The sequence below is a fragment of the Pelobates fuscus genome, chromosome 6 (genome assembly GCF_036172605.1).
Source record: "Pelobates fuscus isolate aPelFus1 chromosome 6, aPelFus1.pri, whole genome shotgun sequence".
Classification (NCBI taxonomy): domain Eukaryota; kingdom Metazoa; phylum Chordata; class Amphibia; order Anura; family Pelobatidae; genus Pelobates; species Pelobates fuscus.
Window position 1 is genome coordinate 24,060,817 of NC_086322.1, and position 20,035 is coordinate 24,080,851.

The window sequence follows — 20,035 nt, forward strand, 5'->3', positions numbered from 1 at the left end:
ATCCACCCCCTCCCCATAGTCTTCATCCACCCCCTCCCCATAGACTTCATCCACCCCCTCCCCATAGACTTCATCCACCCCCTCCCCATAGACTTCATCTCCCCCCTCCCCATAGACTTCATCTCCCCCCCTCCCCATAGACTTCATCTCCCCCCCTCCCCATTGACTTCATCTCCCCCCTCCCCATAGACTTCATCTCCCCCCCTCCCCATAGACTTAATCTCCCCCCCTCCCCATAGACTTCATCTCCCCCCCTCCTCATAGACTTCATCTCCCCCCCTCCTCATAGACTTCATCTCCCCCCCTCCTCATAGACTTCATCTCCCCCCCTCCCCATAGACTTCATCTCCCCCCTCCCCATAGACTTCATCTCCCCCCTCCCCATAGTCTTCATCCACCCCCTCCCCATAGACTTCATCCCCCCCATAGACTTCATCCCCCCTCCCCATAGACTTCATCCACCCCCTCCCCATAGACTTAATCTCCCCCCCTCCCCATAGACTTCATCCCCCCCTCCCCATAGACTTCATCCCCCCCTCCCCATAGACTTCATCCCCCCCTCCCCATAGACTTCATCCCCCTCCCCATAGACTTCATCCCCCCCTCCCCATAGACTTCATCCCCCCCCTCCCCATAGACTTCATCCCCCCCTCCCCATAGACTTCATCCCCCCCCTCCCCATAGACTTCATCCCCCTGACCATATTCTTCTCTCCCATACTGTCCCCCTCCCCTTGTCCCATAATTACTTACCTGTCTTGCAGCGTTGGCCGGCAGCACAGGGCGCACCGCGGTAGTGGAACTTGAATTTCATGTTCCGGTTTCCGGCGGGACTGCAAGGAAGTGCGCACTCAGCTTGTGCACACTTCCTTTCAGTCCCGCCGGAAACCGGAACATGAAATTCAAGTTCCATTACCGCGGTGCGCCCTGTGCTGCCGGCCAACGCTGCAAGACAGATAAGTAAAGCTTCATATTCGCTCCATAAGACGCACAGACATTTCCCCTCACTTTTGAGGGGAAAAAAAGTGCGTCTTATGGAGCGAAAAATACGGTAATTAACTTTAAAATGAATTCTTCAAAACATCATCATTATCTTCATAACAGTATTGAGTCCATCTCCACCACGGGTAAGCATCTTATTTTGGGAAGCTGCCCTGAAGCGGGATTAATAAATATTCCTATCAATGGGGATCCAGTGGAATAATAAAGTAACATAGGGACATATTACATTATAAATAAAACTACCGCAGAGTATGAGCCTTCATATCACATGATCTCTTGCTCCCATTGAAAAATAATAAAAAACATCTTCCTGGGACCGATGTAACTGTATGGAAGCTGTTAATTTGCTGACAATGAATTTGAAGCAAATTATATTCATTTAGAGGTGAGTATTTTTCAGATTTTATTTTTTTATTTTTTTGTGGTGTTTATTTTTCACTCTGTTCATTGCCGTGAAGCTCTGAAGTAGCTTTTCAAACTGCTTTGCTAAATGCATCACGTTGCTAAATGTTATCACCAACCTTGTTAGTGTTTATACCTGGCCCTTGTTCAATAGAAAGGATTCTCATTTTTTTAACTTTGTCCTTTGTGGTTTTTCTCCAGGGAAAACTTGAATTGACTTTAGAAATTGTAAATGAACATGAATATGACGAAAGGCCAGCGGGCATTGGCCGTGAGGAACCAAACATGAACCCACGGCTGGAAGAACCAAAGTATGAAACCATTCTTATATTATTCCAGATTTGTACCAAGAACCTGACCACGCATCCATTGTGTGGCCAGGCACACACCTTTCATTTCAGGGTCCACTATAATGTTTTGCTCATGTAGGTATGGCCTGCATCTGGTGACATTCACTTGTAGGTTCTTTTTAAATCATCTCAACCCTAGGCCCCAGAAGCCCTGGTAAAACTGAGCGGTTCATTTCTTAATGTTATCATGCATCCCTGACTTTGACAAATCATCACTTTAACTGATACATAGCAGCTTTGCCTAGCATGTTAATAAACTGTCCTTATAGTTCTTAATGGACCATAATGGACGCTCCTATAATTTCACTATATTATTGCGATCCCTCATCCAAAGGATAGGGTGCTTCCATCGGGGATATAGAGAGAGTCAGGAAATTATTTTGTCTTGTCTTGTAGAAGCCCCAAAAATGTAGGCTTGGAATTGGCTTATTCAATACATAACCCAAGCTTTCTCGTTAAAAGCTTTGCTATAAAAAAACTAAATTGTTGTTGTAGCCTTCTGATATTTGGGTGGTAAAAATGTTTTATTAAAACTCATTTCAAATAAGGAAAAATCCCAGATCCGCAAACAGGTATTTTAATTAGATCTTCAACTCTGGAAAAATGATTAATTATTTTAAAAAGTAAACAATGTGGAGAATTGACAGACACTATTTGCACTGCACTCATGAACTTCCAGAATCTTAAGCTTCCAAATTGGTCCTCATCTACTTTTATTGACCAACACAACGATGATAGCTAAGAATTATCATCTGGTCTAATCTCATCTTTTAATGGATAACCATTTACCAATTGGGTGTACCTTGATGCTTAACATTGTTTTTAATTTAGCTTAACCATATTATTATTATTATTATTATTATTATTATTATTTTATGTAACACAAAGTCTGTCTGTGTGTGAGGATCACACATATCTCTTATAACAATGTTTTTTTTTGGTCATAGACGACCAGAAACATCATTCTTCTGGTTCACATCCCCGTATAAAACCTTGAAATACATCCTGTGGCGGAGATACAAGTGTATCATCTTTGTTGCGATCATCGTCTTCCTGCTTTTGCTTTTCTTTGGAATCTTCTTGTATGCTTTTCCGGTAAGACATTTATTCACACTTTTATTATTGTTGATAATGTATTAATCAAGTTTCATCGCATTCTATAACTCTGTAGTAAATAAACACAAATGCAAATGTTCAATATCCAGTAATAATACAAGTTGGAACAAATGAGATGAAGGAAGATAAATAAAATATGTTACATAGATACATAGTGATATAGGCTGAAAAACACTCAAGTCCATCAAGTTCAACTTTTCACAAATGTTTTGTGAAAAAACTAATTTGATGTGATTTTCAGTTGTGCCACAACATGGGGAATAAAGCCTTCTTGGCAGTCAGAATTCTCATTTGAATCATCAATATGTTAGTCCACATACTAACTAGTATATCTTTGTTTATTTAGTTTTACAACATGCATCAAGACATTGTTTAACATTTCCTTTCTTCAAGTTTAAATGGGTGACCTCTTGCCCTTTGTGAAGTCAATGTTTGTGTGTCGTAGTTGGTCTTAAGATTCCGTTGTCCACAAACCCTTGATTTAATTACAGAACAGATAACCCAGATTAGTGCAGGATGAGGCCAAATGGGTTCTGCTTTGCCGAATGAAACACCTAAACCATCAACACATAATTTAGATCCAAAATTGCATAAGAGATAATTCAGTTGGTTAATGTGCCAACTGCATATGCACCAAAGTAGCAGCTATATTACTGGGAGTTTGACTCACTCTTTATCCTGCTAATCTAAATACGATTAATTAGTTGCTGATTTCCTTTAATCAGATAGCGTGGGACAAGCATGTTGAGCCCTCTTGGTGAAAAAGCACTGAGGAAAATATAAACATTTTCTAGCCAAAAAATTATATATATTTAAATGTGTTTTTCGATTGGCCATAACATATTTTTTCTGTTAGTGCATCAACATATGTTATAGAAATATTAAATATAAGCCTGTAAAGCACTTTTTGTGCCATCTGTGACTCCATATTTTCCTTATAAGCATGAGCGTAGGTAAGTTTGACGAGCTGCTAATATCTGTCCTGGAGTGTGACAGAATAGATTGCTCTGCTTAGTGAATACCCATCGTATGTGGTACTTCAAACGGAGATTTCATGATCACCCATGAACAAATTAAACTTTCATCATGTGATACAAGTTTATTAAACACTCTTGTGCCTGGATTCAATTTATTTCATTACGTAGTGGCTACATCTGGGCTTCTCTCCAACGGTCTGTGCCACCCGCGTCTACAGTGCTCTCATATCTTACTCATTCGGGTAGCACTCTGTAGATAAAAGTGTAATTCTTTACAGCATAGGTTTCTGTGCTAAACAAAGGCTTAATACGATTACGCAGAGTACAAACCAACCATCCGATTTCCTATGTGGACGCCGAACCTTGTATAGCCCACATACCTTGTGTAGTAAATAGTGAATTTCATTAATAAAACACATATATGGCATCTGGAGATTACAGAGGTTAGAATGTAATCTACATCCTCAAAACAGTTAATTTACAGATTGCTATCATGTTTTTACATCTTAAATTTGTAATAAGTAATTTTAGCCTTATTTCTAGCCACACAGATAAAAACCAACATTGATAGCTGTGGACGTTATATTACAGAGTGAAATGTTATACCTTCTGTGCAGAAGTATTACGTCCCTTGCAATCGATGCATTTAATACTGCAGTAATACTTGTAATTTATACTATACTCCAAGTGGGCAGCTGTATATTGATTAGCAAGTTGCCATGAGCACTACATCCATTGTGGTACCTTAGTGCTCCTGCAGTGCTGGTTTTGTTTTATGAGTAACATGGTTATTTTAAGGAAAGGTGGCTGGTCTCAGTCACAATGTGTCTATCTGTCTCACTGTCATACATGGGTGTTCTGCTGATTTAGCAATGTCCAACCAATCGTCAACGAACCTTCATCCACTCTTCAAGCATCTCCATCCACTCTGCCACCATTATCCAGTGGTCCCCACTTAATCCTTACATGTTCCCTTCTTAATAGCAGCCCAATCCCATTCACTCTCCCCCCTAATCTTTCACACACAGTCGCTGCCTCTTCCTACCACCATGCATGGTTTACACGGAGGAAAGAAAGAGATTACTCAGATCATAGCTCCAGGGCCGGATTAACATAGGGGCTGATGGAGCTGCAGCTCCAGGCCCAGGCCCATGGAATAGGCCCATTGATTTAAAAAAAAAAAAAATTTTTTTTTTTTTTTTTTTTTTACACACTACTCTTACGTTTGCCACCTGACTGGTATTTTACTGGCACAGCCGGTATTTGAGGCTGCCTGACCATGCCGGTATTGCAGTAATACCGGCAATACAAATGAAGGTATTTTTCTCAGAATAAATAGAGATTACTCTGCAATACCAGCACCGGCCAGTAGGGGTCACTGTGTGTGGAGAGAGGCAGGGATAGGAAGTTACAGCATATCCCTGCCTCTCTCTACTACTCACTGATCCGTGGGGGAGCAGCTACACAGCAGAGTCCAGACAGCAGCTCTACAGTAAGTGAGGGATGGGGGAAAGGCATCAGGGACACATGGAGACACTGAGACACTAGGGGACACATGGGGACACTGAGGCACTAGGGGACACTAAGGGACATATGGGGACACTGAGACACTAGAGGACACAAACACTAGGACACATGGGGACACAGACACTAGGACACATAGGAACACTGAGACACTTGGGGACACTGGAAAACATAGGGACACTGAGACACTAGTGGACACTGAGACACTAGGGGACACTGGGACACATGGGGATGCTGAGACACATGGGGACGCTGTGAGACATAGGGACATTGGGAGACACTGAGACATTGGGACACGGAGACACTATGTGTCCCCATGTCCCCCATGTCCCCCAGCCAGTGTCCCTAGTGTCTCAGTGTCCCCAAGTCTCCCAGTGTATGTGTCCCATGTCTCTCAGTATGCCTAGTGTCCCCATGTGTCCCTATATGTCCCAGTATCCCCATGTCTATGTCCACAACTGTCCCCATGTCTTCCAGTGTCCCCAAGTGTCTGTCTCCCAGCCAGTGTCCCCTAGTCTCCCAGTATCTCCCAGTGTCCCCTAGTCTCCCAGTGTCCCCTAGTCTCCCAGTGTCCCCTAGTCTCCCAGTGTCCCCTAGTCTCCCGGTGTCTGTGTTCCCATGTCTCTGTTTCCCTAGTATCTTAGTGTCCCCTAGTGTCTCAGTGTGCCTAGTGTCCCCATGTCTCCCAGTGTCCCTATAGGTCCCAGTGTCCCCATGTCTATGTCCACAACTGTCCCCATGTCTCCCAGTGTCCCCAAGTGTCTGTCTCCCAGTGTCCCCTAGTCTCCCAGTGTCTGTGTTCCCATGTCTCTGTGTCCCTAGTGTCTTAGTGTCCCCAAATGTTTCAATGTCTTCATGTGTCTGTGTCCCTAGTGTCACAGTGTCCCCATTTCTCCCAGTTTCCCTAAATATCTCAGTGTCCCCATGTCTCCCAGTGTCCAAATGTCTCCCAGTGTCCCCATGTCTCCCAGTGTCCCCATGTCTGTGTGTTCCCATGTCTCTCAGTGTCCCCAAATGTTTCAGTGTCCCCATGTCTCTCAGTGTCTGTGTCCCTAGTGTCTCAGTGTCCCCATTTCTCCCAGTTTCCCTAAATGTCTCAATGTCACCATGTCTCCCAGTATCCCCATGTCTGTGTGTTCCCGGGTCTCTCAGTGTCCCCATGTCTCTCAGTGTTCCCGGGTCTCACTGTGTCCCCAGTATCCTAGTGACATGGGGGACACTGAGACATTGGGACACTGGGAGAAATGGGGACACTGAGGCACTGGGAGACTAGGGGACTGGGCGACATGGGGACACTGACACTGTGATACATAGGGATACTGAGACACTGGGTGACTTGCGAGACTGAGACACTGGGAGACAGGGAGACATTGGGAGCAATCCATCTATACAGCAGAATCAAACTGTGAGTAGTTTGTTGGTGATTTTACAGAATTTTCTCTGATTTCACTCCTTGTGATTATACAAATAATCATCTCCTCATAAAGATAAATTGAATCAATGCATCTCTATGAGGAAAGTTCAGTGTCTGCATGCAGAGGGTGGAGACACTGAATGGCAGTGCTGCAGTGCTGCACAATACGCAGTACTGCCCCAGTAAAGCACCTCTAGCAGCTATCTAAGGAGTGGCCAGTGGAGTTATTTTCTCTGAAAAGACAGTGTTTACTGCAAAAGGCCTGAATGGAATTATTCTACTTAGCAGAAAAAAATACAATAAGTGGTAGTTGTTCTGGTGACTATAGTGTCCCTTTAAGTTTGGAAGCTTAAGAGGGATGTATGGGAACAAAACTTGTGTGGACTGGCTGACAATAAAATTAGTTTAGGTAATGCAGACGTTGGTCTCTCTAACACTGTGGCATGTCCCCTTTCTTCTACACTCACTACATACACCTTTTCTCTGTCTCAGGAGTTTCTGCCTGCTAGTAAGAAGGTAAGGAGACAAGTGGACCAGCGAGTGCTAGGGGACAGTCCTTAGAAAGCATGGAGTGAGTGCATCATTAGACACATTTATGTCAAGCTCAGGGTGCTGCCTGCATAGTATGCCCTTAGTTGGACAGCCTGCATGATTGGCGGGCAGCCTGACATGCATTCATGCCAGGCTGTCCTTCAAATTCGTTGGACAGACATGCCCCCTTTTTGGGCATGTTCTCCCCTTTTGGCAGGTCTGGTTACGTGATTCGCACCAGTGGCCCACCCTTTTACCCTGCCCATTGACTGCCTGCTTCACTGGACACTGCTGTTAGGGGGTATGGATTTACTTGAAAGATGAAAGCATAAATTAGAAAGAGTGCTGCAGTGCTGCACAATACGCAGTACTGCCCCAGTAAAGCACATAGAGTATGTGTTTTCTTATAGCTGAATCCTTCCCTCCAACACCATCTCCATCAGATACATGACGCTTGGGAGGTATGACTGTTTTTGTGTTTTTGGTCGATAAGATTCCGTAATTAGGCCCATCATAATTGTCAGCACCAGGCCCACTGTGCTCTTAATCCGGCCCTGCATAGCTCTACTCGTGTCCCAACGCAGGCATATTAGCATTTACCTCTGAATTGAACTCTCAGCACGCCCATTTTATTTGCATGATTTTCATTGCAGTTTCCGATATATTTACTTTGGCTAGGAATAATGAGTTGGAATAATAAACATGCACACCACACTATTGCAATAGTTTCTTTTAGTAAAATAATCCTTTTTATCTTGGTGAGAGTGAATGCCAATGTCCAAACATCCTCTCTTCTGGTAACCTTCATCTTAAAATATGTTTCTGTAACATAGTATGCTAAACTTTTTGAAATTACAATTCTCCATTTTCCCACTAGATGGAGCCTGTAAACTTCTCATGAAGTGACTGTAAATTACGGTACACTGTACTTTGAAACATACTGTATGCACATATTAAACTGAGCTTGGGGTGTACGCAGATCTTTTCCTGCCTAGTCGAGAGAACTCTGGTTCTCTGTACATCTTCTTAGAAGCATGGAGGAAATATATGGGAGTTCCGTATTAAATGTGTTTATCTCACAAATGCAAATCAAACGGTGATAAATATTTTTAAACAAAAAAACTAACAAAAAAACTGATGACAAGACTATTGATTAAAAAGGACTGTATGGAGCATATTTATCTGATGAAAAGCAAGCGCTATTCTGTAGCGCAGTTAAAAAGATGCAATCAGAAAATGTCAGAACATTTAGCAGTTAGTCCCAGTACCTATTTTTTACCAAAGTCCATTGTAATTAACTTGGAATGTAGTGATAAATCATGCTGGGCTGTGAGTGAAGAACCACTATGGAGAATAAAGGAATTGGATCTTGTAATGCATTCCCCTTGTAGATGACAATCCTCTCTGGTAAATGGGTACATGGAATAGGTATAATAACTATCAGAATTCAGACCCATGCCTCTGTGCTAACCTGGGCGCTATTTCACACCTGTCTCTTTCTTTTCTACACAGAACTATGCAGCTATGAAACTGGTGAAACCCTTCCAATAACTGGCCTTATTAACAGCGGGAATGATCTATCGATGGACGTAGTCTTCAGGGATATCTTCTGCCTGAGATATGAGATAAGCTTCAACACTGTGAACCAAAACAAGCCTCTACCTAGATCTACCTATGCATCGCTCGACCCCTATGTGATTTAGCTGATTCCAGACTGTATGAGCTCTGCTGGAAGCTACATCTACTGGCAGGATTTATAGTATAAGGATCGTTCATGTCAAATTGTCAATAATTCTGTTTCCTCACCACACAGAGGCAGTACAGTCATTGGCAGGGGTTCATAAAATCTGACTGTGTATGCACGTGACAATGTACCCTGTGATCTAATAGTTGCAAGAAAATAGCCAAACCTAGAGCAAAGGCAATTTTTTTTATTAACATATAATGTACATAAACACTGGATTTCATATCGGCTAGGCCCATCTAGTTTTTTATTTCAATTTCACATTTATACTACAGAAACCCACAAAGTTTCCCAAGTATTATAAGGTTATATATATACACTAGTATTTTGTTTCTTTTGTTTAAACATATTTCTCTCAATGTAGAGACCTAACTACACATATGGACTTAACAACATTAGTCTCTCTCTCACACACACACACACACACAATCGTTAGTCCCTCACACACACACACAGTCAACCTTGACCAATCACATTGCAGTAGAATAGCTATGGTTAGCTAACCAATATATCATGGAATCTAAATTTCATAGCTGAGATTGCACATCCACCTTCCCTTGGTGAATATTACATCCTGGTGCCCTGGAAGTATATTCTTGCATTAATTTAGACTTGTCTCAATATCCATTTAATATAGCTTTTCTTTAATCATGTGATATAAATGAATTTTCAAGATTTGAACATGATAACCATAGTTATTTTATGCAGGTGAAATTTAGGGATAGGTGGTTTAAAGATTTTATTGGGATTCTCCATCTGAACAGGAGGTTCTGGGTCTAAGGTCGACTGGCCAGATATTGCACCAGGCATGATAGCCATACATGGGTACAATCTGGGCCAAACAGCTTTTCCTCTAGGCCTGGAGTATGTGGGTTGGTTCCTCCTACTTCTTGCCTTACAAGACCTGTTCTCTGTATACATTTGCTCCTATACACTTCCCCTTGTGGTGTGACCCCCAACCTAATTGCAGAGTATTCAAAGTATAGTATTAAGAAGTGGAGCAATATCAAGCAAAATAAGCCCCTCTCCCACATGCAACAAAGCTTTCAAAAGGGAAAACATACTTATATTTCTCACTGGATGGTACTCACTCCAATTCATATTCAGCATGCCAATTGCAGTGTGTTTTAGCTGCTAATTCTGTAGCAGGATTGTGAGGGTTAAGTTACTGCTTAGACCATGAAAACTCCATTATTGCACATACAGCGTAATACACTAAATATCTTATTATATAACCAGAAGTAGGCTTGTTGTAATTATACCACTAGGAATAAACTTGTATTTAAAATTCTCTTGAAAATCCGAAGAACATTCTATGATTCATATGAATAATACAGTGTGTGTATATATATATACGTGTGTGCATATACCCAATCATATAATATTTCCAGGGGAAAAAGTTAATTTCCTGTTTAAATCCATCTCTTATTTCAGTAGAGGTTGTCTATGAGAGAGATTAGATATTTGTAATGAACTTCCAATCATATTAAACTCACACAATCCTCCGTCAGAAACTCCAGTTATCTGGTTACCTGTGATAGGAACATACCACCTATGCAAACTATTGATAGATTCCTGTACATTATTCACATTAGGCATTTTTCTTCAAGGCTGGTTTTTTTTTCAAGGCTGTTGTATTTTAATGTCACCTAATTATTTTTTATTTAGGTCCTTGGCTTTTGTCTCCATGCGCTGGTTGAGTTTGTTTGGCGTCTGGTAGTTCCATGGAAGGAATTAGATTATTTAGCTATGTTATTTCTGCACTTTACGATATAACAATGTGCCTTTGTACAAAGCTGCGTTGGTAAATAACTATCCTACCTTTAGGATAGAACACAGTTATCCACAAATGGGTTGGCAAAGTAATTAGTGACTTACGGTAATTTTTGGGTTCTAAGTTGTGCTTCTTCAGCTGAAATGCATAAAAAAGGTCTGCTTATAAAAAGTGCAATTATCAAAGTTTGCCCTATCTATTTTTCCTATGCAAAACCTCAATGTATACACATTTAATTGTTTCAGTGCTGCCTAAGTCACAAATATCGGAACATTGCATGGTTTACAAAGAGCTGGTGCTATGATTACGTCATACCTCGTCACAACATTGGGAGGTATGTAATCAGGGCATCTGGGTGGGCCTTCAAGGGAGCTTCAGTGAAGCAAGTTGCTGCACTGGTGACACCCACAATGGGCAGGTGCAACCTGAGAAGCGGGTGGAACATGTCAGCTTGGAGTTCAGAATGCCGGGTTGGAAGTCCTTCGACCTACTGCATAAAGCGCTGTGCTGTCTGGGGTTAGTTAACTGGTATCCCTGGACCAGGAAAGCATGGAACTAAATCTGGGCTGGCATGAAAGGATCCCAAAATCTGGACTGTGCGCTAATCTTCACTGATTTTACCCAAAAGTGATATAGATGGTGACATCTGATGAGGGTTTGAAGACCTTTCATGGACAAAATATTATATTTACAGATACATATCTGATGTAATAAATCTAGTCAGATGGTGAGATAGCCAAGTGATTCAGGTGCTTCAGGTACAATATCTCAAATTACATGTTTTGCCATGAGGGCCCCAGATACATTCTTAGAAGACTGAACTCAGCCCTTCATACGTCCAACCCATCAATGTATAATCTGCTACTTTCTTGAAAACGTGCAAAATCTAAGTGTGTGTTTTCTGGTTAAATGATTTGATAGTATTAGTATAGTAAAATAGTAATTTGATAGTATATAGTAATAGTATTAAACGCAGTATTAGATATTGTGTGCCTTAAATTGGTCCTGTCATCTTCTTTCCACGTAGCTTCTCTGTACGAGGGTAACAGAATGGATATTTTTGTTAGCTATTTTCACAATGTTGGATTGTTTACAAGATAATTTGTTCTTCACTCATTTATTCATGAAAATTCATATTTTAAATCAACATTGAAATAGTGTACTATATTGCCAGGAATTCAAAGTGAATTTCCAGTCTAAGGCTACATTAGCTAAACTGGGGAAATTGCTCAGGCCAGCAATGCCTGCAGTTCAGCTAGTTTGCCCTTAAATTTATAGTTTACATATACCGTGTCTGTGTATATGGCATAGCTTTAAGACACACTAAAGTTTAAACTCGGGGTAATCAATCAATAGATTTCCAGCCATTAGTGTTGGAAGCTGGAGGGTAGGAGAAAACGTCACCCCCCCAAGAAAATTGAGTGTAAGGTTTGAGAATAGTAGGGGGGAGGGTAGGGATGTAATACCGCCCCCTTCCAATTCATAAAGGTGTAGATCACATTTTGATTTTTAAGAAACATGAGAAACACATTTTCAAGGAGTAGCTTAACACATATTTTCTAAAACAATTAAATTTTAACCATAAGATTACTAAATATCAGTGGACAGATGTTTATTGAACAATTGCTTATTCAGTATTATCGCATATATACTAAAAGATGAGGCCAGGTAGCTTAAATAGGCCTATATCCCATTGTATCAAAAGCATCCCCAATGTTACTCTATCAATTTGCCCATAAGAACTGCATAGTTTAAAGGGACTCTGTAGGCACTGTATCTGCTTCATATCATTAAACTGGTTATAGTGTCTGGAGTCCCCTGGTATCGTCATTTCATTAAACATTTAATCGGTTTTAATGTTTTTATGTGTTAATGCTAAATGAGAATCCCCCTCTGTGCTGCTTTGGCTACTGAGGAAGTATTTGCCTGAGCAGCAATGGGCAATCGTGATTGGCTGATAGTGTCAGCTGACTGCTTTTAGCCTATCAGAGCTCTAACTTGACAGTATGAAGGCTATGAATACTAGGAAGTGTATAATCTCTGCCTTAGCCACACCTCCAGAAGGGGTCGGACTGTGTGTGGCCAGGGACCCTTATTTAATGTTAAATAGCTCTAATTTGGTTTAACGCTGAATGTAGGCACAGTGCCAGGGTGCTCCAGGAACTATAACCAATTCAAAGAGATTTAATAGTTAGAGTGACTGCAATGCCCCTTTAATGTATTGTTCCTGAGGGTGCATGTTTTGTATGAACGGTTGCCCTTGCTCCATTTACTTTGATAATCAATGATGTTTTCGGTTGTTGGTTCCTGACGAATATTGGTGCTTTAATTTAACGACCGCTAGTGAGTTCATTTGCTATGGTTTAATATAAATGAAGGGAGCGTATTACACAGGAAATACACCTAACTAAATTGCCAGGTATACTCTAAAACTCACTCTGGACTGCAGCTTTGGTCATGCAGAAATCTCTCACTATGGCTGACCCATCCTAAATTTTGATTTGCTTTGTTTTGTGGGGTTGAGAGAGTACATTTAGCAACTCAGCTGTCAGCCCACCACATCTCATTATGGGATTACATTAAGTGGTATTTTCTGTCCTTGTAGTGAGTTGAGAAACTTTGTGCAAAATGTAAACCGAGCAGATCTGGGGGGAAACAAAAAAATCAACAAAATCCAACAGTCATTCTCTCATACACACCGCAAGCATCCTGGAACAATATTCACAGAGTCCATTTTCACCAAAGCTTTATATTCTCTAGTCTATTTCAAGCAAATTCTCACTAGAAAACTCTCCTGCATAATACCTTTTTTTTTTGCCTGCAGATATACTGAATTACTTTCAAAGAGCAGTCACATTTCTTGAAATTATAGGAAATATATCTTGAACTTGATAAATAAACCAAAGATACTACTTAGGTTATTTTCTAAACTGGAGATGACAATTTTTTTAGGTCAAACGGCAAGCCGAGATCTATATTTGATCTACAATGTGCAATTTCCTTGTCAAATCTCTACAACAATTCCTGGTTTAGTAAATAATCCTGAGATACCTAATATCGTTTACTTTTTTGCTTTGATGTTGCCTGAACCGTTGATATTTTTGCTATATCTGTTACTGTATTTCAGATGAATACCGTCCGGTTAGTCTGACATTTTTATGGTTTTGTCATCAGGCAGAATAATTGCGATCTCTCTCTATTTCAGGAATGTATGAATGTATCTATCAAGCTATCAGTACCTCATGAACACGTATTTGCAGTTTTCTTCTCTATATTTTACGTCTTCTGTAACTTAAATTGTGTAGCTTTAACTAATAAAAGAAGCCAGAAGGAACACGTGCCTTTTTACTTCTAAATGTATTCGAATTTTGCTTTGTTGATGTGATGCTTGTGTTAGTCGAATGCCGGTCATTCTGTCGCTGAGCATTTATGTCAGTGTGGCGGCCCTGTGGCTGACAGAAAAACTACTGTTATTATGTTGGTAATGTTATATTTTATAAACTTAAGTGCCATTAAATTTTCAAACCTGACTTTGGTGTTTTTGTTAAATTGGTTACGTTTTTTTAAATGCAAAACATGTTATTGTCATTGTCATAAATGACTACCAGAATTAAAGGGACACTATGGGCACCAAATTAAATTTAGGTTAATGAAGCAGTTTTGGTGTATAGATCATGCCCCTGCAGTCTCACTGCTCAATTCTGCCATTTAGGAGTTAGATCACTCTGATAATACAACCCTAGTCACACTTACCTGCACAGCCTTCCTAAAGTCTCCCTGAAAGAAACCTTGCTATTTTAGGTTCCTTTACTGCACAGTCTGTTTAATGTAGAATTTCTTATCGCCTGCTCTGTTAATAGTCTCATAGGCCCCACAGGAGCCTCCTGTGTGTGATTAAAATTCAATTGACTGACCAAGTTATAAACACTGCTAATGCAAGTTAACATCTGATTGAAAATTATGCAATTTTTCTCAATGCAGGCTGTGTCAGTCACAGCAAGAGGAGGTGTGACGAGGGCTGCATAATCAGAAACAAAAGTGATTTAACTTTTAAACAGCAGATAATTGAGCAATGGGACTGCAGGGGCATGATCTATACACCAAAAACTGCATCATTAAGCTAAAGTTGTTTTGATGCCTAGAGAATCCCTTTAATGGAAGTCTCCAGACATCAAAAGTGCAAGATCTCAGGTAGGTGGATATGTCATTAACTGTCTAGCCCAGGTAAACCTATTGGTGTGGCATTGGGACTGTTATTTGAACTTGAGTTCTGCAGCTCTTAGGCAGTGATGTTACTAGTGCTATAACCACCAAATATAGAGAACTGATTTATTAAATTTGACCTCCTAGATACGCAATGAGTAACATCACATAGAACTAAGTGGAACCAAGAGCATTCGAAACATCCGAAACACCCAGTGCTTCACATATCCGAAAAGACCTGTACTCATTTAGCTTATCTTAACTAGCATCTAATTCTGCGGTTCTGCAGAACATGATACAAAACTATAACAAACGCACATTTCCAAATCATAATAAAATCTATAGAGAGAAATGCAAATATATCTTGTAAAGGTTTTCTGAACGCAACAATTTCCTTATTAAATAAAAAAAAATATCAGCAATGTTATTACAGGGCGAATTAAACATGTCTCAGAGCTGTAATGAAAGCTTTATATATTGCAGAAACAATACTACTATATTATAGCGGTTTCCCCCGGCATGCTAATGCCGACACTCAAAATTGGATTTCCAATGAATCATTTTTGTCTGAGACAAAAGAATGTATAATAAGAGAGGTTTTGGAATGAATCTGGTGCATGGGAACAATTATTATTATGTGTGGTTTTGAAAGCATTACATACTGTCATTGATTGCATTTGATTGAAATGCTTATAAACTAAGAGGCAACGGGAATATCTTCAAAGCATAGCAGAGTCACTGGACCACGATTTGAAGAACCCAACAGAGCAGTGGAGGGGTGAAATGGTTTTAAGAAAATTAAATGTAGCGCCGTTTATAAATATGACTATTTTAAAAATTAGCTTCCTGCTAACAACCTCTTCTTTCGATTTCTACATAACCATAATTAACTGCATAAAAAAAAATAATAAACAATTTTCGTCACTCACTGCATGTATAGGAGGCACAGGGCAATGTCCAATTTTAAATGTAGTAATACTTTGACAGAGATCTGATCTTGGTCTGAGTACGGTTACATGACTAGTGTGAATGCATGGGACTGTCAAGGAGGGCAGCTGGGGAGTTACCCCAAGTCCACTAGCAAACAGGGGTTGTGGATTGAAGCTACACCATTCTTTTGTGGATTGAAATGGCAGAAAATACAAAGAGATATCTGTTTCTCAGGAAACCGGACAATTCAGGACACTGCACCCAAATTCTTATCTTAACCCCTTGCGTTCCGGTGCATGGATGGGATAATGGGAGGTTTTCGATGTCCTACATTTTATTGTGCAGTCTGAGGGGTCAAACCATCTCTATTTTATATTTTAATTCATTTCATCTATTACTGGTGCACAATGTCTGATGCTATTTTTGGTCTGTCTGTGTTTTGAAATGAGTTATTATACATACGAGCACACACACGGCCATTTTTATGGCAGTTCCGTGTGTATTTTTCATGACATCAATAGGCAACTCTCTTTGGTTTCACTGTTAATGTAATTTCCAATTAAAACCCTTATTTCACTGAAAATGTAGAGGAATGTGTTCAGTGTATGAGAGAGCAAACAGGTTGTTATATAAAATAATTGTACATACTATATGAGGTAATGTGGCCTGCACTGAACACTCTGCCATGCGTTACATTATGGAGCTGAGTGGGTCCTGAACTACTGCACATATACTCGTCAGAGACACCTGCGAAATGAAACCAGCTTTATTGGTAGTGAGGCCGAAAGTTGCAAAGAGACCACACACATGACGCATGAACACATGATTCTATATGCATCTAATTCGTTTTTTTATAATTTAGTTATGTATGTTTTTCGTAATGTGCATCTACTTACCTGATATTTGCTGAAAATAAAATATGTGAGGTGTTCAGTAAATAATAAAGCGTTAGCCACTAAAGTGAGAGTTGTCAGGGATTCAAAGTGAAATTCAAATGTAAGGATAACATGGTTGAATTGATACAGTTCTCCAAGTCAGCTGTACTTCCAGTTGAATTCCAACATTCTCTCATCAGTGAATAGCCCTGATAGCTTATTTGGTGCTGTCCTACTGAATGTCTGACACTGTAGCTTGTTCCTTCCTATAGTTTGTTCCATCCTTAAAATGCCACCCAAACATGTCTTTCAATTAATATTTCGAAAACAAAAATGCAAATGGTTTACTCTCGTCTTCGTCTAACCAAGCTATAGTAGGTTTAGTTGGAATTGACACTTGAAGATCTGCAAGTGCTTCAGTACAAAGACATCCATTTTGGAATTACATCACAATTTTCAAGCACTTTGTAACAATTACTAATAAAAATTTAAAAAAATCAGGCGGGAGTGAACATGTGATGTCAGCAGCCAATCAGAGTCTGGTATTTGCAGAGCAACTCCCAGCATTCCCTGGGCAGGAAACGGCAAGTGGTTCTTCGAACCTTCTGATGAAACCTTTCTGATGAAGGTTTATAACATTTTTTTATCATACTGTATGAGAGTGAATAGACTTCTGCCCAATTATATATCTAATGGCAGAGATCCTTTAACATAGAGGCCACGGTGTTGTGAGTGATGGAAAATGTATTTTGATACTGAGCAATGTCTAATTGTAGAAGGTGTTTTCATTTTAAGGGCAATGTTATGTCTTAATATCGTGTGTTTGGTTATCATGTGTTAATTCCCTTGATATGATTACCATGGTTTCTGCTTTTTAATGAGGTCTATGACATTAGCCTCGTTTAGCTCTTGTGTTAGTATAAAAACAGTAACAAACTGAATTTAAAAAAACAGTGCATTCAGAAAGTATTCAGACATCTTTATCTTTTTTTTATTTTTTATTATGTTGCAGCCTTATGTTATTTTTAAATAGTTTTTTTTTACATTAGTCTACACTCAATACCTCATTATGACAAACCAAAAGCCAGTTTTTTTTTTTAATACTTTGCAAATTTATTTAAAAGAGTGAAATATCAAATTTTCACAAGTATTCAGTCCCTTTGCTATACATTTGAAATCGAGGCAGTGGCGGGACACCCAGGGTTTTAAAAGTACCATAAATCACAGGGGGCAGTGCAGCTGCACCGGAGCCCTCCATCTGGGAAGCCCCCCCCGGGTGACCCTCACATTTGGGTTAATTTTCTTTGCACTTCTCATTAGGAGCCCAGTCAGGCCAGCAGGCAGAGAGAGAGTGAGGTCAGGTTGGTGCCATACTACTAAGTGGTTCTGGTGACAAGGACATGTTGCTAACAAGGGTGCTTCTCAAAATGATCACAGGACCTTTTGACCGTGGTCAAGTAGATCACCATCAGCTTCCCGTAATTGGGTCAAGAAATAGTAAAACGTAGCAGAGGGATAGGGGAACAAGAGAAGTGTTAACGTTAGAACCCAGAGAAAGATCTTTGAGATGTTTATACACATTGATTGGAGTCCACCTTCGGCAAATTATTTGGAAAGGCACACACTTCAATGTATGAGGTCTTAGGCTGTAATTGTATATTACAGCAAAAATCAAGCGATGAAGTCAGGAACTACTTGCAGAGCTCATATACAGATCTGGGGAAGGTTGCAAAGCATTTTGGCTGAATTGAAGGTTCCCAAGAGTATAGTAGACTCAATACTTCTTGAATAGAGAAGCTTGAAATAACCATAACTCTTTTGAGCAATATAGAAAAAAAGGTCCATGGTAAGAGAGGTGACTAGGATCCCAATTGTCACCCTGGGTTAGTTTCAGATATCATGCGTCGAGATGGAAGGAACTGAGAAAGGTCAACCATCACTGCAACACTCCACCAACCTGGCCTTTATGGCAGACTGAAGCCTCTCCTCACTGCAAGACAGATTAAAGCCTGCTTGGACTTTGCAAAAAAGCACCTAAAAGACTCTCACACTGTGAGAAACAGGATTCTCTGGTTTGGTGAAATGTACATTGATCTGTTTGGTCTCAATTCAAAGCATCATGTCTGAAAGGAAACCAGGCACCACTCCTCACCCAATCAATACTAAATCAACGGAGAAGCATGGCATGATGCTTTGGGGGTGATGTTCAGTGGCAGGGATTAGGAGACTGGTTAGAGTTGAGGGAAAGCTGAATGCAACAAAAGCTGAATGCAAAAACCTAGTCCCAATTGCCAAGGACCTCAGACTGGGCAGATTGTTCAAGTTCCAACAGGGTAATGACCGTTATAACAGCCAAGACATTGGAAGAGAGGCTAAGAGGTAACTCTGTGCACATCCTTTAGTGGCCCAGCCAGAGCCTAATCTCTGGAGAGACCTGAAAATGGCTGTCCACCGACAGTCCCTATCGAGCCTGACAGAGCTTGAGAGGATCTGCAGATGAATGGCAAAAACTACCTAGATCCAGGTCTGCATAGCTTGTTGCCTCATACCTAAAAAGACTTCAAGCTGTAATCGTTGCTAAAGGTGCTTCAGTTAAGGGTCTGAATACTTATGTAAATGTGATATGTGTCAATCTGATTTTCTTTTCTTTGTTATTATAGGATACAGAGTGTAGACTGATGTGAAAAAAAGAATAATAATTTAAACAAGTGTAGCATTAGGATGTAACTGTAAAAATTAAAAAAAATGAAGGGTCTGAATATTTTCTGAGTGAACTGTGCTTAGCTGCCTTAAATTGAGTATGTTTATGCAATGTAACGGACCGTTTCACTTACAAGAGGATAAAACCCAGTTTAGGCGATAATCCCCTTTCCAGATGCACAGGCAGCTACTGCAAACACCATTCTCCCGACTGGAACCACACGAACACTGGAACAGCTGAACAAGAAAAGCAGACATCGGCTTACACTCTTGGCAGTCAGCATACAATCCCATTCCCCCAAAGACCGAGACGACACATCGCTTTGAGGGTTAAGCAAGAACTCTAGACTGGGACACCCAGTCTGGCTTTTATTTCCAACTCACACATACAGGCCACACCCAGGGGGAGGCATAAAAGAACCAATGACAGAGATGTTACCTCCCACACATCCCCTCCCCTTAGTGTGACACATAATCCCATTATGCATACAGAG

At 40.4% G+C, this 20,035-nt stretch overlaps 1 protein-coding gene and 1 long non-coding RNA gene across 10 annotated transcripts in view; both read left to right on the top strand.

Annotated features, from left to right (window-relative positions):
* DYSF (dysferlin) overlaps positions 1 to 10,101 on the top strand; it is a 352,788-nt gene extending 342,687 nt beyond the window's left edge. For all 9 annotated transcript variants that reach the window (XM_063457567.1, XM_063457574.1, XM_063457569.1 and 6 more), the window contains 3 exons: positions 1,605 to 1,714; positions 2,701 to 2,848; positions 8,828 to 10,101. In XM_063457567.1, the coding sequence (XP_063313637.1) occupies positions 1,605 to 1,714; positions 2,701 to 2,848; positions 8,828 to 8,866 (297 nt within the window). In that variant the 3' untranslated portion in view covers positions 8,867 to 10,101. The remainder of the gene's footprint in view (positions 1 to 1,604; positions 1,715 to 2,700; positions 2,849 to 8,827) is intronic.
* A 1,325-nt stretch (positions 10,102 to 11,426) lies between these two features.
* Positions 11,427 to 14,363, top strand: LOC134614124 (uncharacterized). Its single transcript, XR_010091239.1, has 2 exons — positions 11,427 to 11,764; positions 11,798 to 14,363. It is a non-coding gene; the product is annotated as an uncharacterized LOC134614124 (long non-coding RNA).
* The last annotated feature ends 5,672 nt before the right edge of the window (positions 14,364 to 20,035 follow it).